We start from the raw sequence: 16822 nt of genomic DNA, 5'->3' as shown, positions 1-16822 counted from the left end.
CAGTGGCTCATCAGCAGACATCCCTAAGGTGCTCACTTTATTGCTGTTCCGCTCATAAAGCCTTAGGTGTCCCGAGGGCAAGTGCTCCACTTGTTTCCCTTGTCACTAGATTTCAATAATATAAAAACAAAACACAACAAAAAACCATGCTGGGCGGGGTGGCTAGCCTTTAATCCCAGCACTCAGAAGGCTGAGGCAGAAAGATCTCTGTGAGTTTGAGGCCAGCCTGATCTACAGAGAGAGTTGCAGGACAGCCAGGCCTACATAGAAAAACCCTGTCTTGAAAACAAAAACAAAACCCCGAAAAACCAAAGCAAAACAAAACAAAACAAAAACCCATAATGAATGAATGAATGAATGGAAGAATGAATGAATGGATACAAAGAAACCCTTTCTCTTACCCACTGTGGTCACCAGGCAGAAATTCTGAAATAGCAGCAGGAAGCTCGGTTTTAATAATTAAAAGATACGATGACATAGCTGCAAAAAGAACAAAAAGAATTCCTATTAGAATCTAACCATTCAAAGAGTAATCTACTCAGAAACCTGTATGTCCATTGGATCTTGGGCAGCATACAGAAGATAACATAACGCACTGCCTCACATACATAGATAGCAGAAAGGAAGGTAAACGGCCCTGTAGAGGAGAATCGGTGAGTTTAACACCTAACCTTTGTACTGCAAATCCAAAGATACGAGAACAGAGGATTTTGTAATAGGCCATTCATAATGAAACCATTCCAAGCTTTGCAAAAGCTCCCTTTCCTCTCCTCTGTCCAATGTACAAAAAGTTAATTTAGTAAGAAACACAAAACACGTTTAATACAATTAATAACTAATCACTTGCTTTTTTAAAATTTAACTAGGAAGACACATCTCTTTCAGAAACCAAATCCCTCCTTCTCTGCCACACATTATAACACATGAATAGAGTAAACAGTATCTTATATTTAAGATACTCTGAGCCACTGCGCCATGCGGCCGGTAAACACACACGGCTGCTAATCCTTGCTCCAACTGCGCAGTCAGAGACCGAAGGCAGCACCACCACCCAGATTTTATCCGCTAGCCTACGAGAAAGAACTAGCTTTCATGTCATTTAATAATGACACTGTTCCTCATGTGGTTATTAAACACACTTTCTGGGGCTGCAGAGAGCTCAGTGGTTGGCTCCCAGCATTGCTGAGCAGTTCATAACTGCCTGTAACTCCAGCTTCCGGGAATCTGATACCTTCTTCTGTCCTATACACACACACACACACACACACACACACACACACTTCTGAAAACCTTCCATCATGAATACAGATGGAATGTAGAACTTATTTAGGCAAATACAGGAGGGGAAGCTTACATACTCAGCTCCGTGGAAACCCAGCTGATCTGCAGTCAGCTTAAGTGTTTTCCCCAGAGATTGGATTGATCACACACACACACACACACACACACACACACACACACACACACACACTTTTTAAAAGAGCCAATGAAAAAAAAAAACACCCTTGAAGAACGATAAGTGTGTTCTATGTGCATACTGTTTTTATTACTTATTTATATTTCAGGAAACATTCCACTTTCTCCTTGGGCTTATAAAAACTAAGAACACCAATGAATGCCAAGTCTGAACAATGGAAGTCTGGAGGAAGTTGGATGAAAAGGAGCACAGTTTAAGAACAGTGTACATTCCTCGGTCCGGCTGTCGGAAAGAAGCTGAGCTCTGCAGTTAGAATGCTGGGATGGCTTAACTCTGAAGAAAAATGAGAAGCTAGCTTGCAGGAGAGATTGCCACGTGCACAAATACATGGCCAGTCTTTTTCTTTTTGGTAAAATAGCAGATACCTAGGATAAAGCTAATTTTAGAACACGTGAGTAATGATCACTCTCCTGCAATGAAAACATGTACCCATGTTATATCATTTATGACTAGAGCCATCGAGGCATGCCCGCGAGCCCTTAGCCGTGGCTGCTCTCAGCAGCTGGATGTGAAAATGTTCTCTGCCTCGTACATTTTCTCAGAAGGGAAAACACCATCAGCTAGGCACAGGACAGGGGAAGGTTGCGCTTACCTCCTCCCTCCAAAGATTTGGCGTCATTACAGCACTTTGTTTTCCAAAGAATTATATATGCATGTGATATGATAAAGAAAAAAACAGATTCGAGGTTTCCAAAACTGGCTTAGAAACTACTTAACCATATCTTGAGAGAAGAGGAGCGGATAAAAGGACAAAAGTACATTTAAAACAAGGAACGCAGACTTGGACTCAATACTTTTATCATGGGCTCATCAGTCCTCTTGCTGGGATCAATCCGACACCATGTGCATTTCTAAGGTTTCAGTAATTCATCTCCTCCAGTAATTTTCTATTTTTTGATCTTTAATTGTAAAAAAGCTACAATGAATGTGAGATTATATTTCTTTCTCATACACAATCTGTCATTCTTTCCAGAATTTCTATTAGCCTCTGGCTAATCACTTGATCACTTTTGTGTGTAGCCTTCACTCTTTGGTTTTCAAATGGGAGTACTGTTTCAACAGATTCCAGTCTGAAGAGCCATGTGTATTTTAAGAAATATGAACTCACTAAACATATGTTTCTCTGTTTTTTTTTTCTTTTTTAAAAAAAAAGGCCTCTCAGTGTACACGAGTGTAATAAAACATGTGAAGCCCTGCTTCTTCCTTGGAGAATGCTGGTGTTTTAAGACCTACAAAACCACAGCGCTTTCCATGGGGGAAATCCCACTGGTTGAGCAAGTAAAACAAAGAAATCTCACTGTTAAAATTACTTTTTCTTAACCACAAAATAAATTTTCATGTAAGTACTAACACCTTAACATGTGTAATACTGAGAACAAAAGACTGCTAGATATACACAAAGTTAGGAAATACATCTTAATCATAGCCACATCAAAAGATCAGGTCAGTAAAGAAAGCAGAGGAAAGTTTCAAAAAATATTGTCAGCAGGAAAGCTCCTACATCTATTGTTTTTAACCAAAAGGTCACCCGGCCGAAAAGCTGGTTGCCTCGCCTTCTGTCACCTATCTTCTATTAATGGCAGAAGGAAATGTTTAAGACTTATCTTAGAGACAGGCCATGAACAAGAATTTGTAAATGATTTTTGCTGGCATCTATCCATGGTACAGACTCCTAATACAAGACACACCGTGCTTCCTCCAAATTAATGGCTGTACCAGCATCAACCACAAGGGCCACAGTCAGAGTCAAACAGTTCTGGCCTCTACAACACCAAAGCCAAGATCTGTGCTACAGGATACACCTGGATGACAGCTATCAGCCATTACAAATCATTCAGTTTCACCACATCAGCCGAATAGGTACTCTTTCCTCGTCACTTTAAAGGAAACCACCCTGGAAAGAAGATAAAGAGTCTGTCAGCCTCGTCAAGGCACAGGAATGGGACGCATCCCTTACAAACCACGTGGAAACGGTGTAGTTACACCAGGAAGGCACTGAAGCAGGGACGTCTCATCAGGTGACAGGCAGCAGGCTATCACTGCTGCCTGTCGCCATGGACAGATCTGAGTATTAGTGCTTGAAGGGGTGTGTGTGTGTGTGTGAATATTAACTACTGCCTGATGGCCCTGGCAAGATGCAGGTACTAACTACTGCCTGACGTTCAGGGGCAGATGTGCATACTACCCTGCCCAATAGTCATGGGAGATGTGAGCACTACTGCCTGGCATTCATCGGGACACGTGAGTTCTACTGCCTGATGGTCACAGAAGACCTGAGTTGGGACAGAGAGGAGAAAGGCTAGGAAGTGAGAACAGCTACCCACTCTGGGCACAGCCTGCCTATTGCATGCTTGGCTATATTCTGAGTGATAGGAAGATCTTTGCACCTCTAACTTCCACAGCAACCTGACATGATTTCACCCACAGACACTGGAGTCCCGTGTTCTGACTTGCTATGAGGGTGTCGGTGGAAACAGCTGGTTTCATTGGAGGAATTCACTCTATTAAATGCTAGTCTTTTCCAGGCAGGTGGAGAAGCAGTCTGCCAAAGCCAGGAAAAAAACTTTAAAAAGTTGGTGAGATGGGTCTCTCTAGAATGAGGTCCTTCACTCATTTTTTATCAGCATTTAAGCAACAAATTGCTTTTGACTGCTGAGTTTATCAGTTGGGCTTAAAGAAAATAAGAACCTCTAGAATGAAGATCAAAGTTTTACACCATTTTAGCTGGAGACACAGAGCATTGTTAACGGAGTCTATTTGGGGTTGTAGCCCTTTTGTTGGTGTAATTGGCTCAAAATTCATGTAGCTTCATGTCAGGACCTCATAGCATCCACTGCCATGATTTAGTTGCTTGTCAGTGGAGATGTAGCTCCAAGGAGGAGAAACTCTCCTATTCGAATATATCAGAGATTTAACAGGTCACTGAAACCTAAAAACAAACAAATACCCCCCCCAATAACAACAACAACAAAACAAAAACAACAAACAAAAATACTCCTTCTTCCATATCTCTATGCTTTAGGAACTAATGTTCCCCAGTAACCTGCTTCTCAGTTTGTCATTAGTTAACTACACAACTTTAAGAAAGAAAAGATTCAACTGGGTATGGGCCTAAACAATCATTAGTCTAAAAGACAATTGTCTGTGTTGTTAAACACTTCGGAGAGCAAGCGTGAAGCGGGATGGTGTTCAGCTATTTTAAAAATAGAACTGGGTTTTCAGCACTTGGGGAGAGCCCAGCAACTTCTCCGGGGATTAAGTCAGTGGCCTAAACAAACAGAGGCGCCATGGTTTGCCTTTCCATCGAACAGATTCAGTTTTATTTCAAACTTGTCTTTAGTCATGGATAATAACTAGTTTATTCAAGATGTCTCATTAACCTGGTGTTTCCACTGAACATCTCAATGCCATGGAAATTCTATCTCCACTCAAATTGTATACAATCTCTTTTTTAAGAATAATTTTTTTCAAAATCTCTATAAAACAATGTAATTTTCCCAAGTTCTGCAAAACTGGGGAAAAAAAACATGGTGGAAAATGTTCCTTCACTGTCCTAAAAAAGCCTTTACTTTATAGCTTGTTAAGACCCTAAACCTGAACAGTGACCACAGAGCCAGGCCTGGTGGCTAGGACGTGGAATTCCAGCTAGGCAGGGGGCTGACACCAGGGGATGGGAAGTTCAAGGCCTGCTGGGATAGCCTAGCGAGACCCTGTCTCCAACAGAGGGGAAAATGAGGGCTGGGAAAGCACTGTGGGAGAGCATGTTTAGCATGCATGCAATCCCCAGCAACACACACACACACACACACACACACACACACACACACACACACACGATCAGAATATCTATTTTTTAAACCTTGTTATCAAACTTCAACAGAAGTCATTGCTAACGCATTTTTTGAAGTCTCTTTAAAGTGACATATTAGTACTAGATTTTGTGTCGAGGCAAATGCTTGCGGAAAAGGACCCTCAGACTTCCTGTACTTCTCCTCTTTTGCAGTATTTTCTAGAATTTGGGGATAATACTAGTCAGGCTTAAACAAAACAACCCACAAAGCTGCAGTGTCTGACCAGCAGATGGCGTTGTAGCAGCACTCCCAAGCCCAGCTCCCGAGGGACAACAGCCCGTGTCACTACCCTGTGCTCCTCCTTCACAGTCCTAAGAGCAGCAAGAAAAAAATTTAAATCGCCTAACATTACATCGTGGATTTGTTCAATAATGGGAATCTGAGATTTTTTTTTGTGGTCGTTCGTTGAATCATCTTGTCTGTAAGATGCAGACTCTTGCGCCATCTTAGTGCATGGGTGCCGTGGTTCTCCCACACCTCACAGCCCCAAACAGAGGCGTTGATCAAGGCTGCTAAAGTCTGTGGATTGGGTGCCAGGCTGGAAAACCTGGGCCATTCTAAGCCATTTCAGACGTTTTCAGCGAAGCTAGGGTTCTCCCGACAATGCGTAGACATTAAATTGTTAATTTTCTGAGGACCTGGGGAACTGAGAAAGAATATGCTGTCTGTAATGACGACAGATTTCATAAAAGTAGAGCAAGTTGGCGTGCTGCTTGGAGCCGCTCGCCTTTCCATGTTTTGAGCTGAGCATGACATGAATTAGGAACGTTAACTGGCTTTGCTTTAATCATGGACTTTTCTTGGCTTAACTAAGATGAGTGGGGGTTTGCTGTTTGATTTCTAGTGACAGTGTTGCCTACAGAATGGTCTACCGCAGAAGTTCAATTTCATGTAAAACTTAACTCCTTTCACACGGTGGGAAGAGCGAGTAATGCAACGGAGTAGGAACTGTGAGAACTAGCCGGCCTTCCCACTACACTTCTTAGTCCTCCTAGGGGGCGGTTTACTGAGTTCAAACCCTGTGCTAGCATTCTCTTGCCAGTGAAAGCATTCAACATTGAAGTTCTGGGAGGTCTCCTTTCTCCCACTGTCCCTGCAGAAACGCCAGCAAAGGCTAGCTCTGCCCGAGGCAGGCAGGGGACGTGGTGGGCGACACATGGCAACGGCCTCTGTCAGGCTCCGAATAATCACTACTGAGAAATCAGGAGTCATAAGTGAGTAATAGTTTCTAGATGGCTCTCCACGCTCTAAAGGACAATAGTTCTAAAGCCTTAAGAGTCCTAAATGTAGTAAGTGGCATTTGTAAACATTATTGGAACGAAGCACCCACGACAATCACTTTGGTAGGTCACACTGGGGCCCGTGATAAGTGACAGTGCCTCACTTTTGTTTATGACTATGGTAAAAGAGCAAACCAGGCCTTCACCAAAACACCTACAGAATAAGTAGTCAAGTGCAACTTAGAAATTTATGATCATTTTGCCCCCGGTGTTTCCTTTTAGTGTTGCGGACTGAAACAAGAAGGCAGAGATGGTTAGATATCACATAGCATAGGACAAAAGGCACAGAAAATATGGATGAAATATATCGTATGAAAAATTTCTAAATAACAAAACCATCTGAAGAAAAAGAGAGAGAAGCTGGGTGGAGTGGCTAACAGTGTTTGCCAACTTGACAGGATCTAGAACTCCCTCGCAGACAAGCCTCTGAGGTATTACCCTGCTCGGCTTAACTGTGCTGGGAAGAGCCGCCTGCACGTGGATGGTGCTGCTCCATGGGACGGGGTCCTGAGCGTCCCTACTCCAGACTGTGGGCCAACCTGACAGCAGCCTCAGGAACTCCAGGCCTTCCGCCGGAGCTGTACGCTGGAATAAACCCTCTCTCCTTTGCAGCAGCAGCATGAAACATAACTGGTCTACTGGGTGTCGTGGTGCACATCTGAAGTCCCGGTGCTCAGGGGGCTAAGGCAGAAAGACTAAGAGTCGGAGGCTAGCCTAGACTACACAGCAAGACCCCATCACACTCAAAGGGAGGCAGGGAGTGAAAGAGTTAAGCAGCTTTAAGACATGCCACCTAACTAAAATATATAGACTCTGCCCCATTAATGCCTGAAAGAACGAACACGCCTTCCCCAGGGCATGTTAGAATCCACATTTCTAGACGAGAGGAGACTCCAAGCCCAATTTCCCACCAAAACTCTTAAACAAAGACAAAACTAAAGCCAAGAGAACGAGAGAGGCTCCTCAAAGCATGCGCCTACTGGAGCAAAGCCGGAAGGTGACAGAAGACGAAACGCCTTGACATCCGACCCAGAGCTCTGCTTACAAGAGTGAGCTTCAAATTCTATCGTAATGAAGGAATAATTTATTCAAATTTGGCTGAGAAAAGAAAACCTCTGGAAATATGCTTTCACTTATTACTCACAGGCGCTCAATAAATAAACTTTCAAGTAATGTGAATAAAATAATGAGGAAGTCACTCTAAATAAGCATTACCAGCTTTCCTGAACCCAGGGGACATTTAAAATGTTGTGACAGCATCTAAGTCGCTCTTTTCAAGTTCTAAAAGAAGCAAGCAAATCAACAACCTGAAGAATGCAGGGACCTGATGATTTACATAACGTCAGATCCAAGAATCTTTTCCAGAACATTCAAACAACTGGCCAAACAGTTTCATTTGAATGCGTTCAGGGACAAAGAACATTTACTTTCACTTAAAAAAAAAGATTGTATGGTGTTTTGCTTGCATATATGTCTATGCACCACGTCATGCAGCACCTGTGGGGACCAGAAGGGGGCATAACATCCTTCTGGAACTTGAGTTGCAAACAGTTGTGAGCTGCCGGGTGGGTGCTGGGAATTGAACCTGGGTCCTCTAAAAGAGCAGCCAGCGTTCTTAACCACTGAGCCATCCCTCCAGCTCCCAATGCTTAGATATAGCGTCCTAATCACTTAGGCCCCACTCACTCCAGAAAAACTTCAGACACTGTGTGGGTACTGGGAGTACAAAGAAGAATGGGCCATGACGCCTGGGAGAGCTTAGAGCACAGAAGAGAAATCATGTGGAGACAACCTCAGACTGACAGCAGCAGAGATGAAACAGCCATGTCTTAACCAGGTGAGAGGAAAAGAAACTGGGCAGTCCCGTGGCCCCTTTCTTACTGGCTTTCCCACATTGCTTTAGTAGGTATGCCAAAACAGACTGGAGTGTGCGTTGCCAACACCATAGTACATAAAGTGAACCGATGGTCTTCTGACATCAGGTAAAAACTATAGGAAATAAGACAGTGATATCACACCAAGACTAAAGCTTAGATTCAAATTCCAAACTAAAAAGTTAGCAAAATCATTAACAATGGTTGATTCCAATCTGAACCAAATCTTAATGGGGTCCTGCAAAAGAATTATAACTATGCAGCTAAGCAACACAAATTTCTAATTAGAAAATATTTTACTACAAATTTTGAAAGCAATTGTACTATTAAAAAATGCCCAAAGGATGAAGTTAGTTTTCCTGGTTTCTAGAGTAAAGTATGAAGTCACTGTTTCATGAAAATTCAACACATTAAAATGTGGACATTCAGGATTCCATAACAATTTATTGATAGGAAGCTTCCCCCCACCCCCCACATGCTACCAAAATACTCATTAAAGATACAGTTTAGTGGGCTGGAGAGATGGCTCATAGATTAAGAGTACTGGCTGTTCTTCCAAAGGTCCTGAGCCCTGTTCTGGTGTGCAGGTGTACATGCAGGCAGAACATTGTATAATAAATAAATAAACAAATAAATAAATAAATACAAATGCTTTTTAAAAAGATTCAGTTTAGCTGAACAATACTTAGAGTGAAATAGCTCAGATCTTAATTTATAATCTTTCTTTCTGTCTCTTTCTCTTCCTTCCTTCCTTCCTTCCTTCCTTTCTTTCTTTCTTTCTTTTTTTCTTTCTTTCTTTCGTTTTTGAGACAGGGTTTCTCTGTGTACCCTTGGCTATCCTGGACTCACTTTGTAGACCAGCTGGCCTCAAACTCACAGAAATCTGCCTGCCTCTGCCTCCCAAATTCTAGGATTAAAGGAATGTGCCACAACAGCCTGGCTATAATGTTTCAATTGTGTAAAACTATCAGATGTAAAATAAAGAATTAAAATTTCTTGTGAGTACACGTCTTGTGTAATATCCCAAGTGCACATCACTTTCCTGTGGGTTTCCCATGATTCTGACAGTATTTCTTTAGCATTCTAGCAGATGATTAAAAGAAATGGAGACACTGCCCTGCTCTATGCAATCTCTTCACAACATGCACACGATTCTCAAACTTTGGAGTTTAATGTTTAATATATTTGGTCAACTGTCTATAATTAACAGTAATTTTCATTTCTATGCAGTTCTCATAATTTGAATCATTTGTAGGGTTAGTCTTTAGTCTAAACCAGAGGAAAAATAAACTTGAGAATGGCTCTTGTCCTTAGATTTATTATAAGCCACTTGGTCATTTTTTAAAAGAAATTATTTATTTATTTATTTATTTATTATGTATACAATGTTCTGTCTGCATGTGTGCCTGCGTACCAGAAGAGGGCACCAGATCTCATTATAGATGGTTATGAGCCACCTCATGGCTGCTGGGAATACGAACTCTGGACCCTTTAGAAGAGCAGCCAGTGCTCTTAACCTCTGAGCCATCTCTCCAGCCCCACTTGGTCATTTCTAATGTCTCAGCTTCAAGGGGACATTGTGCACACTGACTGTTCATACAGGCCACAGGGCACTAGTCCCTGTAAGGAGGCATCTGTCAGTGGGAGTGATTGAGAAGGTGAAGGTAGACAGAAAATAGTTACAAACTGCTTTGCGAGCATTTCCAAACTGCACCCTCTCGCCACCACAACCACAGACAGCTACAATGCACTGCAGACCCAAGAAGACTGCAATGAAGATTCAGCTAGGGCTGAAGTTACAAACATGTTTGCCAGTGCTACTAAAAAAGATCCGAGAAAGACGAGGAGGCAAATAAAGGGGACTTCTGAAGATGGCTACATCTACAGAGATTTAGTGTCCAAGCTAGACCTGCAGGAAGGCAAGAATCCAGGGAAACAATTCTTTCCACCACCTGTATGCATACATGATCCACTTTCAATGCTTACCTCCAATATTCTGAATTATTATGCTGCCTGCCACCACCACCTATAAAAGAACAAATGTATTCAGAAAAGAGAGGGGCAAACAAGTACAAAAGCCCCAGAATTTTATTAAAATTCAGTAAATAACACAACAAAGACAAATGCATACCTCATGACCAAAGAGATAATGGGAAGAATAAATTTTGTCATCTGTTTATATTTCAGCAGTGGTTCTCAATCTTTCTAACACTGCGACCCTTTAATATAGTTTTTCACATTGTGGTGACCCCGAACATAAAATCATTTCCATTGCTACTTCATGACTATAATTTTGCTACTGTTATGAATTGTGATGTAACTAAATGAAGTTTTTCTTTAATACCTCCACAATTAATATAAAGATATTTCTGAGCTGGGAGCAGTGTCGCACGCCTGTAGTCCCAGGAGGCTCCGGAGGCTGAGGCAGGCGGATCTTTGTGAGTTCAAAGAGATCTACAAAGCGAGTGCCAAGAGATCTACAAAGTAACAGGCTAAACAGAAAAACCCTGTCTAAACAAACAAAAATTTCTAAAGATTTTCTTAGCAGTCATGTTTGGATAGCTAAAAAGTGCTGAAAAACTAGCCCGTGGTGATTACCAATGTCTAATAAAACAAAACAGAATCTGGAGGGTCCCGAGGCCCCTTTCTTACTGGCTTTCCCACATTGCTCTAGTAGGTATGCCAAAACAGACTGGAGCGTGCAGTACTTTGATCTTCTCACCTCAGCCACATTCCTAGCCTCCGGGCATCCTAGTCTCAAAGACTGACCAACTGCAGGAAACTCTAAGATAACAATGATCAGGTCAGGAAAATTTAGGCAAAAAGTTTCACACCCAAAAATGTGAAATAAGCCAAGCCTAAAGCAGCAGGTGGTGGCAAGGACGACAGTGGCTGGAGACTCCTCCTCAGGAGTTTTCCCTTCTACCCGGGCTGTCTAGTCGACGGCGTTTGAGGAAGTGGACCCAATACAGGCAGCTCATCTAGTACTTAGTAAGTCAGAAATTGAATTTCACACTTCAAGGGTGTAACAGTTGAGCCGGGCAGTGGCGGTGCACACCGTTAATCCCAGTACTCGGGAGGCAGAGGTAGGTGGATCTCTGTGAGTTCGAGACCAGCCTGCTCTGCAGAGCAAGTTCTACGACAACCAGTACTACACACAAACCTTGTCTTGAAAAACAAAACAAGCAAACAAAAGGAATATAAAAGTTGGCAATAGGTTAAAAAAAAAAAGATTTGAGTTAAAAAAAAAAAAGTATGCCCAGGACTAAGTCATCTATAGGCTCTTATTTCTGGTCTTGGATAAGACTCCTGGGCAACTGAGAAGAATGTTTAAATATTATACTCTCTCTGGGGCTTCTGGATCACTCAACACCTGGGCTGTAGCCTCCAGCAAATGTTTGGAGCTGACTGGCTTCCTTGTATCATCCAGGCCTCCATAGAATGAGCAGAGGTCACACTTGAGGCTGGCCTCTCCACGGAATTCCTAGGACAAGCCCTGCCTATCTTGGAAACCCTGGCTAATGATCTGGAAATCTGGCAAGCTGTCTAGAGATGCAGTTGCACCTCAATGGAGAAAATACCTCCATAAGAACAGGCTGCAGGTAATCCTGTCAGGCATTTTCTTAATTAGTGATTGATAGGGGAGGGCCCAGCCCATGCGAGCAGTGCCATCACTGGGCTTGCGGTCCTGCATCCTATAAGAAAGCAGGCTGAGCAAGCATGGGGAGCAAGCCAGTAAGCAGCACCCTCCTAGGCCTCCAAATCAGCTCCTGCCTCTAGGTTCCTGTCCTGCTTGAGTTCCTGCCCTGACTTCCTTCAGTGATGGACTGTTTCCTGGAAGTGTAAGCTTTTGTTTCTGGTATTATGTCACATTGATAGTAATTCCAATGAAGGCAGTGGTCATGGCCACTCTGTTTTCTATAAGGCAGTTTGTATTTCAGCTTAAATGAACTCCTGGAAATCCTGTCATTTGTGAGAAGAAAGTTCTGACTTGGTGTATACCATCTGCAGTGCAAATGAACCCCCCTGGCCACACACATGAAATACCTCTATTTTCTATGACTATATTACAAATGCTCTATTTCAGTATTGGCCCCTTCTCCATTCCTTGGCTAAATATAGGTGTTTAATGTTTAGAAAGACAGAATGAATGTCTGCCTATCTATATTTTCTGTGCCTACTACAGTGGAAGGCAAAACAAACTTACCTGATAAGTAAATACACAAGTGTAAAGATAATTTTGAAAATATTCCTTAAAATTTTCAAAAATATTTCTTTGATGCTCAGAACAATATCGTCCAATCACCATATTATAGCCAGAGGGAAGAAAATGAGAAGGTTTCAGACCAATTAGAGAGATGGGGAAGAAACACAAACAAAACCTAACAAGTCCTGGCTCGGGGTACATTCTGCCCAGTGCAGCTGCCTACTAGGACCAGGGACCCGGTAACCCATGAAGCGCAAGCCCACGTTCGGGGAAGAGACTCCATGGCCCACCTCTCCTAGACTGGAGGGATGTGCAGGGATGAGGGAGCCACCGCTGCGAGCTGATAGTGGTGCCAGCGATGACGCACAGCTTCACACCTGTAGGTCACGTTAAACCAACCAGGGAGCTGCCTTTCTCATCTTCCGTTGCTACTGCTGTTAGGGTTATATTGTTATATAGCTATAGTGTTAGAGTTGTAGTGTGCCTGTTGTATGTCCATGCGTGCACCACGTGTTAGGTAATGCTACTGTGCTATGTAATGCCTGTGTGAAGGCCAAGGGTGACGCAGGAGTCTTCCCCCAGCATTCTCTACCTTGTTTTTTGAGACAGTCTCTCACTGGGCTTGGAGTTGGCTGTTTTGGTGAGGCCCCTTGAACCCTCCCTCAGCACGGAGCTTACAGGACCGCGTTGCCCTGCCCGGGTTTTATACGGGTGCTGGGGATCTGAACTCAGGACCTGATGCTTGCATAGCAGGCACTCTAGTCCTAACCCGGGGCATTGTCTTCCACAGACACATTTTCTTTTCTTTGGTTACACTACATGTAGGAAATGAACCTGAGGCACACTAAACATTCTGTTCTGCAAGAAGAAAATGTTCACATATTTCCTTACACTTCAAGAGTAAAGGTAACTGGGAGCAAATACAGGTTTTCTCCCCATTGCAGGGCTGTAACCTCCTCTGAGACCCACTCCTTAGAAATCAGTTTAGTCTTTACAATACCGTATCCATTTAGGTTGAAAACAAGAGAATGAACGTGTGAGGCAACTATCCATTAGATAGCTCATATTCAGGCATTCTGCAGTGCATCCATGTTTTAAGTACATAATGTAAGTAAATGACTTGTTTGTTTGTTAACTTAAAAATAAATGCAAACAGAAGACACTAAGGCAGATTTACAATTGGAAGAAATCTTGCTTAGAACCAAAATAAATATGGGTTTAAAAGTAGCTCTTGAGATACTGAAAACAAACAAACAAACCAAAAACCAAAAACAAAAACAGCAGCATTGTAACACGATCAGCAATGCTTAACTCCTGGTAAGCTGTATGAAAAACATTTCCCTAAACTTTAACGTTAGGAAACCTACCAAAAACAGGTGCCAAAGAGTGCCAAATAAAATTGTGCGTTTAATTGTATTATTCTAAGAAGGGGAACCACTATATGTAGCGCCCACAGTCCTCAGACCTGGAGCCGGTGCTGGGTGACAATGGATAACAAGTCCCTTAACAGCTTTGGGCCTTCATTTTCTCATGTGTAAACAATGAGCTAGCTAGGCAATCTTTCAGCACTGTTCAGCTCTTAAAAATACTGCCTAATTACTGTTTTCGAAAATAGCCATGCTATAATTTTAATTCTATATTGTTTTCTTCCCTTTTAAGGATTTACTCAGAGGATATGATCAAAATGAATGAAAACAAAAACAAAAACAAAAAACCGGAGGGTTCCCATGACCACTCCGTTGTTCATCAAGTCGGCATGAACCTTGATGAACCTTGATAACGTGTTCGTCAAGGTTTAGACATGAACTGGTTTACAAACGTGCTTCGAGAGGGGCGCAGATTTCTCCTATTTCCCTATTCCCACCGTTCTGTCTCTACTTACTTTCATTTCCTCATAATCTCTTAAGGTCTTTCTCATATGCACATCTTTTTGAACTCGAAGCACAAGAACAATGCTCCTTTAGGCTCTAGACACAATGAGGAGAAAGTGAACTTACCTTTCCGGGTAATCCAAATGCAAAGAGTCCAAGATCTTCATAAGACGTCACTGCTGTTATGGGAAAGCACAATTGTTACTCTACACAAACTGTTCGGGAAGGTTATTTTACTCTTCCAAGGTAGGCCTGGTGCCATTTCCAGCTTCAGCCAATCAGGACTAGCTGTAGCCTGGAGTTCTGATCTCCTGGAATTAAGGTAAAGGTAGGAAAGAGGGCTGAGGTCACTTGGTTGGTTCCTAGAAGGCCTTTGGGAATTATTTCTTTAAAATATTAATTTTCACTCCAATTGTAACCCACATGCCTAAGATTTAGATGTTTTTGTAGAAGGTCTCTTTAACAGTGATGGCTTATTCTTGTACCAGACTTGTGTACTTGCAGATACACTATCCAAATAGAAAATTTCACTGGCAAGAATTTCTAAACACCGGACACATAGTTCAATGAGGTACAATAGTTGTGCTTTCAGGGACATTTGCCTTTCCAAGTGCTTAGGGTGATGATAATGTGTTCACAGTGGAAAAAGAACCTTCATCCTATAATTAGGGGGCACATTCTCATTTCCTTATGTCCAAGGATGGTTATTAAAAACAGATGAAAAGTGAAAGGCTTGCAGAAGAGCCGCAGTATGTTCTCAGCCCGCACAGCTCTGGGCTGCGGCCGGTGCTGCCGCTGTTTCTGCGGCTCTGCAGTCTGGGAAGTGCAGAAGCCCACAGCACTTACACCTTGGAGAAGCAGGCTGGGGGACACCAAGGCTTGGGACAGCAATGCAAACTTCCTGTTGGTCACAGATGTGGCTCATTTCGTAAAGCCAGTTTTACTGCATCTCTTAGGACACATTTGGGCTTTCTTTCAACTGCCACTTGGGAACGAAACCAAGATCTTTTTTATATTTTCATAATGAAGGACATTTAGGTACATAAAACAAGTATCCTAAAAATCATAGGAGGTTTTTACATACAGTAACTATGGAACCAGGAAGAAAATGGTGAGATACTGAATAAAAAGGTATTAACAATTAACAAAATCTTCAGTTTAATCTATTATCAAAGTTCATCAAGGGACTTGGAAACTTTTTTGAGTGATATCTCTATACTTAAAAATTACATTCTGCTAAACATAGCACACACGTACAATCTAGCACTGGACTTAGAAGACATATTTTTATATGGGCAGGCCATATATGAAGGTCACACAGCTTAGAGAAGCTCATTCATGGTCAGGTGTGTCTTGTTTTGGGACAGCCTCTTTCTCTCAACCCGTCTGCTTCGGATCTATATTTAATATGCCATTTAATAAACTCTAACTTGGATTCATACTGGCTGTACAGAAATTATTTTCTGCGGTGAGGCCAGAGACCCAGTTTTACCTGAGGTGTGGCCCCACAGACATTAAGAAAACTGTGGGTGACAGCCTTGCTGCTGGCAGGATTACAGGAATGCATGCACCATTACTCTAGACTTCCATTATTGCTTAAGAAAAACAGTTCTATGCTGTCAGTGTTCTTTTTTTCTTTTTTTTTAATCACTTTATAAAAATTACCTGACCTAAATGCCTTACTATTTAAAAAAAACAAATTCCTGATTTTCTAATAATAAATATCCTCCCGAGTCTCTTGGACTTTTCCCGTTTAGTTATTTTCTATTCAGAGGTAATGGTAACTCATAAGCAATCACATTCATGTCTACCTTCTTTATCAGCGATTTCCACATTTATATCACATATATGAGATACAGCATGTGAGTTTAAGCATATTCAATTAATTAGGCAACATTCCACAAATATGCTATACTATAATCTATATAAACTTCAGCTGAATTAAATAGAATTAAACAGAATAATTACAGTGATGGATACAATGAGATCAATTTACAGAGACTAAGTGAGAATACAACTGACAATGTAGGGACTACAGGGATATGGGCAGCAAAACTGAGTTTTTACAGTTCTTCTGCATTACCGCGCTAATGCACTTTTGTGATAATATAAGCATTTGAAGTACATTGTTTCAAAGTTTATTCTCTACCTTAAGATGACTTCTACTTAAATTAGCTCTCATATTTCCTATGATATATTAATCTTTCCCTTGTACTAAGTTCTTTTGGAACCAAAATTCTTCTCTTCTCATACATAAACTAG

At 41.9% G+C, this 16822-nt stretch overlaps 1 protein-coding gene across 5 annotated transcripts in view; it reads right to left on the bottom strand.

Moving 5' to 3' along the window:
• Positions 1–16822, bottom strand: part of Slc38a6 (solute carrier family 38 member 6) — a 67322-nt gene that overhangs the window by 23376 nt on the left and 27124 nt on the right. For 4 of the 5 annotated variants that reach the window (XM_060387640.1, XM_060387641.1, XM_060387644.1 and 1 more), the window contains exons 4-6: positions 14687–14739; positions 10469–10508; positions 402–480 (exon numbers count right to left, since the gene is read on the bottom strand). In XM_060387640.1, coding sequence (XP_060243623.1) covers positions 402–480; positions 10469–10508; positions 14687–14739 — 172 coding nt within the window. The remainder of the gene's footprint in view (positions 1–401; positions 481–10468; positions 10509–14686; positions 14740–16822) is intronic. The other variant, XM_060387642.1, reaches the window with a different exon arrangement.

This window comes from Meriones unguiculatus, chromosome 7 (genome assembly GCF_030254825.1).
Source record: "Meriones unguiculatus strain TT.TT164.6M chromosome 7, Bangor_MerUng_6.1, whole genome shotgun sequence".
Lineage (NCBI taxonomy): Eukaryota > Metazoa > Chordata > Mammalia > Rodentia > Muridae > Meriones > Meriones unguiculatus.
This window is presented reverse-complemented; position numbering and strand designations above follow the sequence as displayed.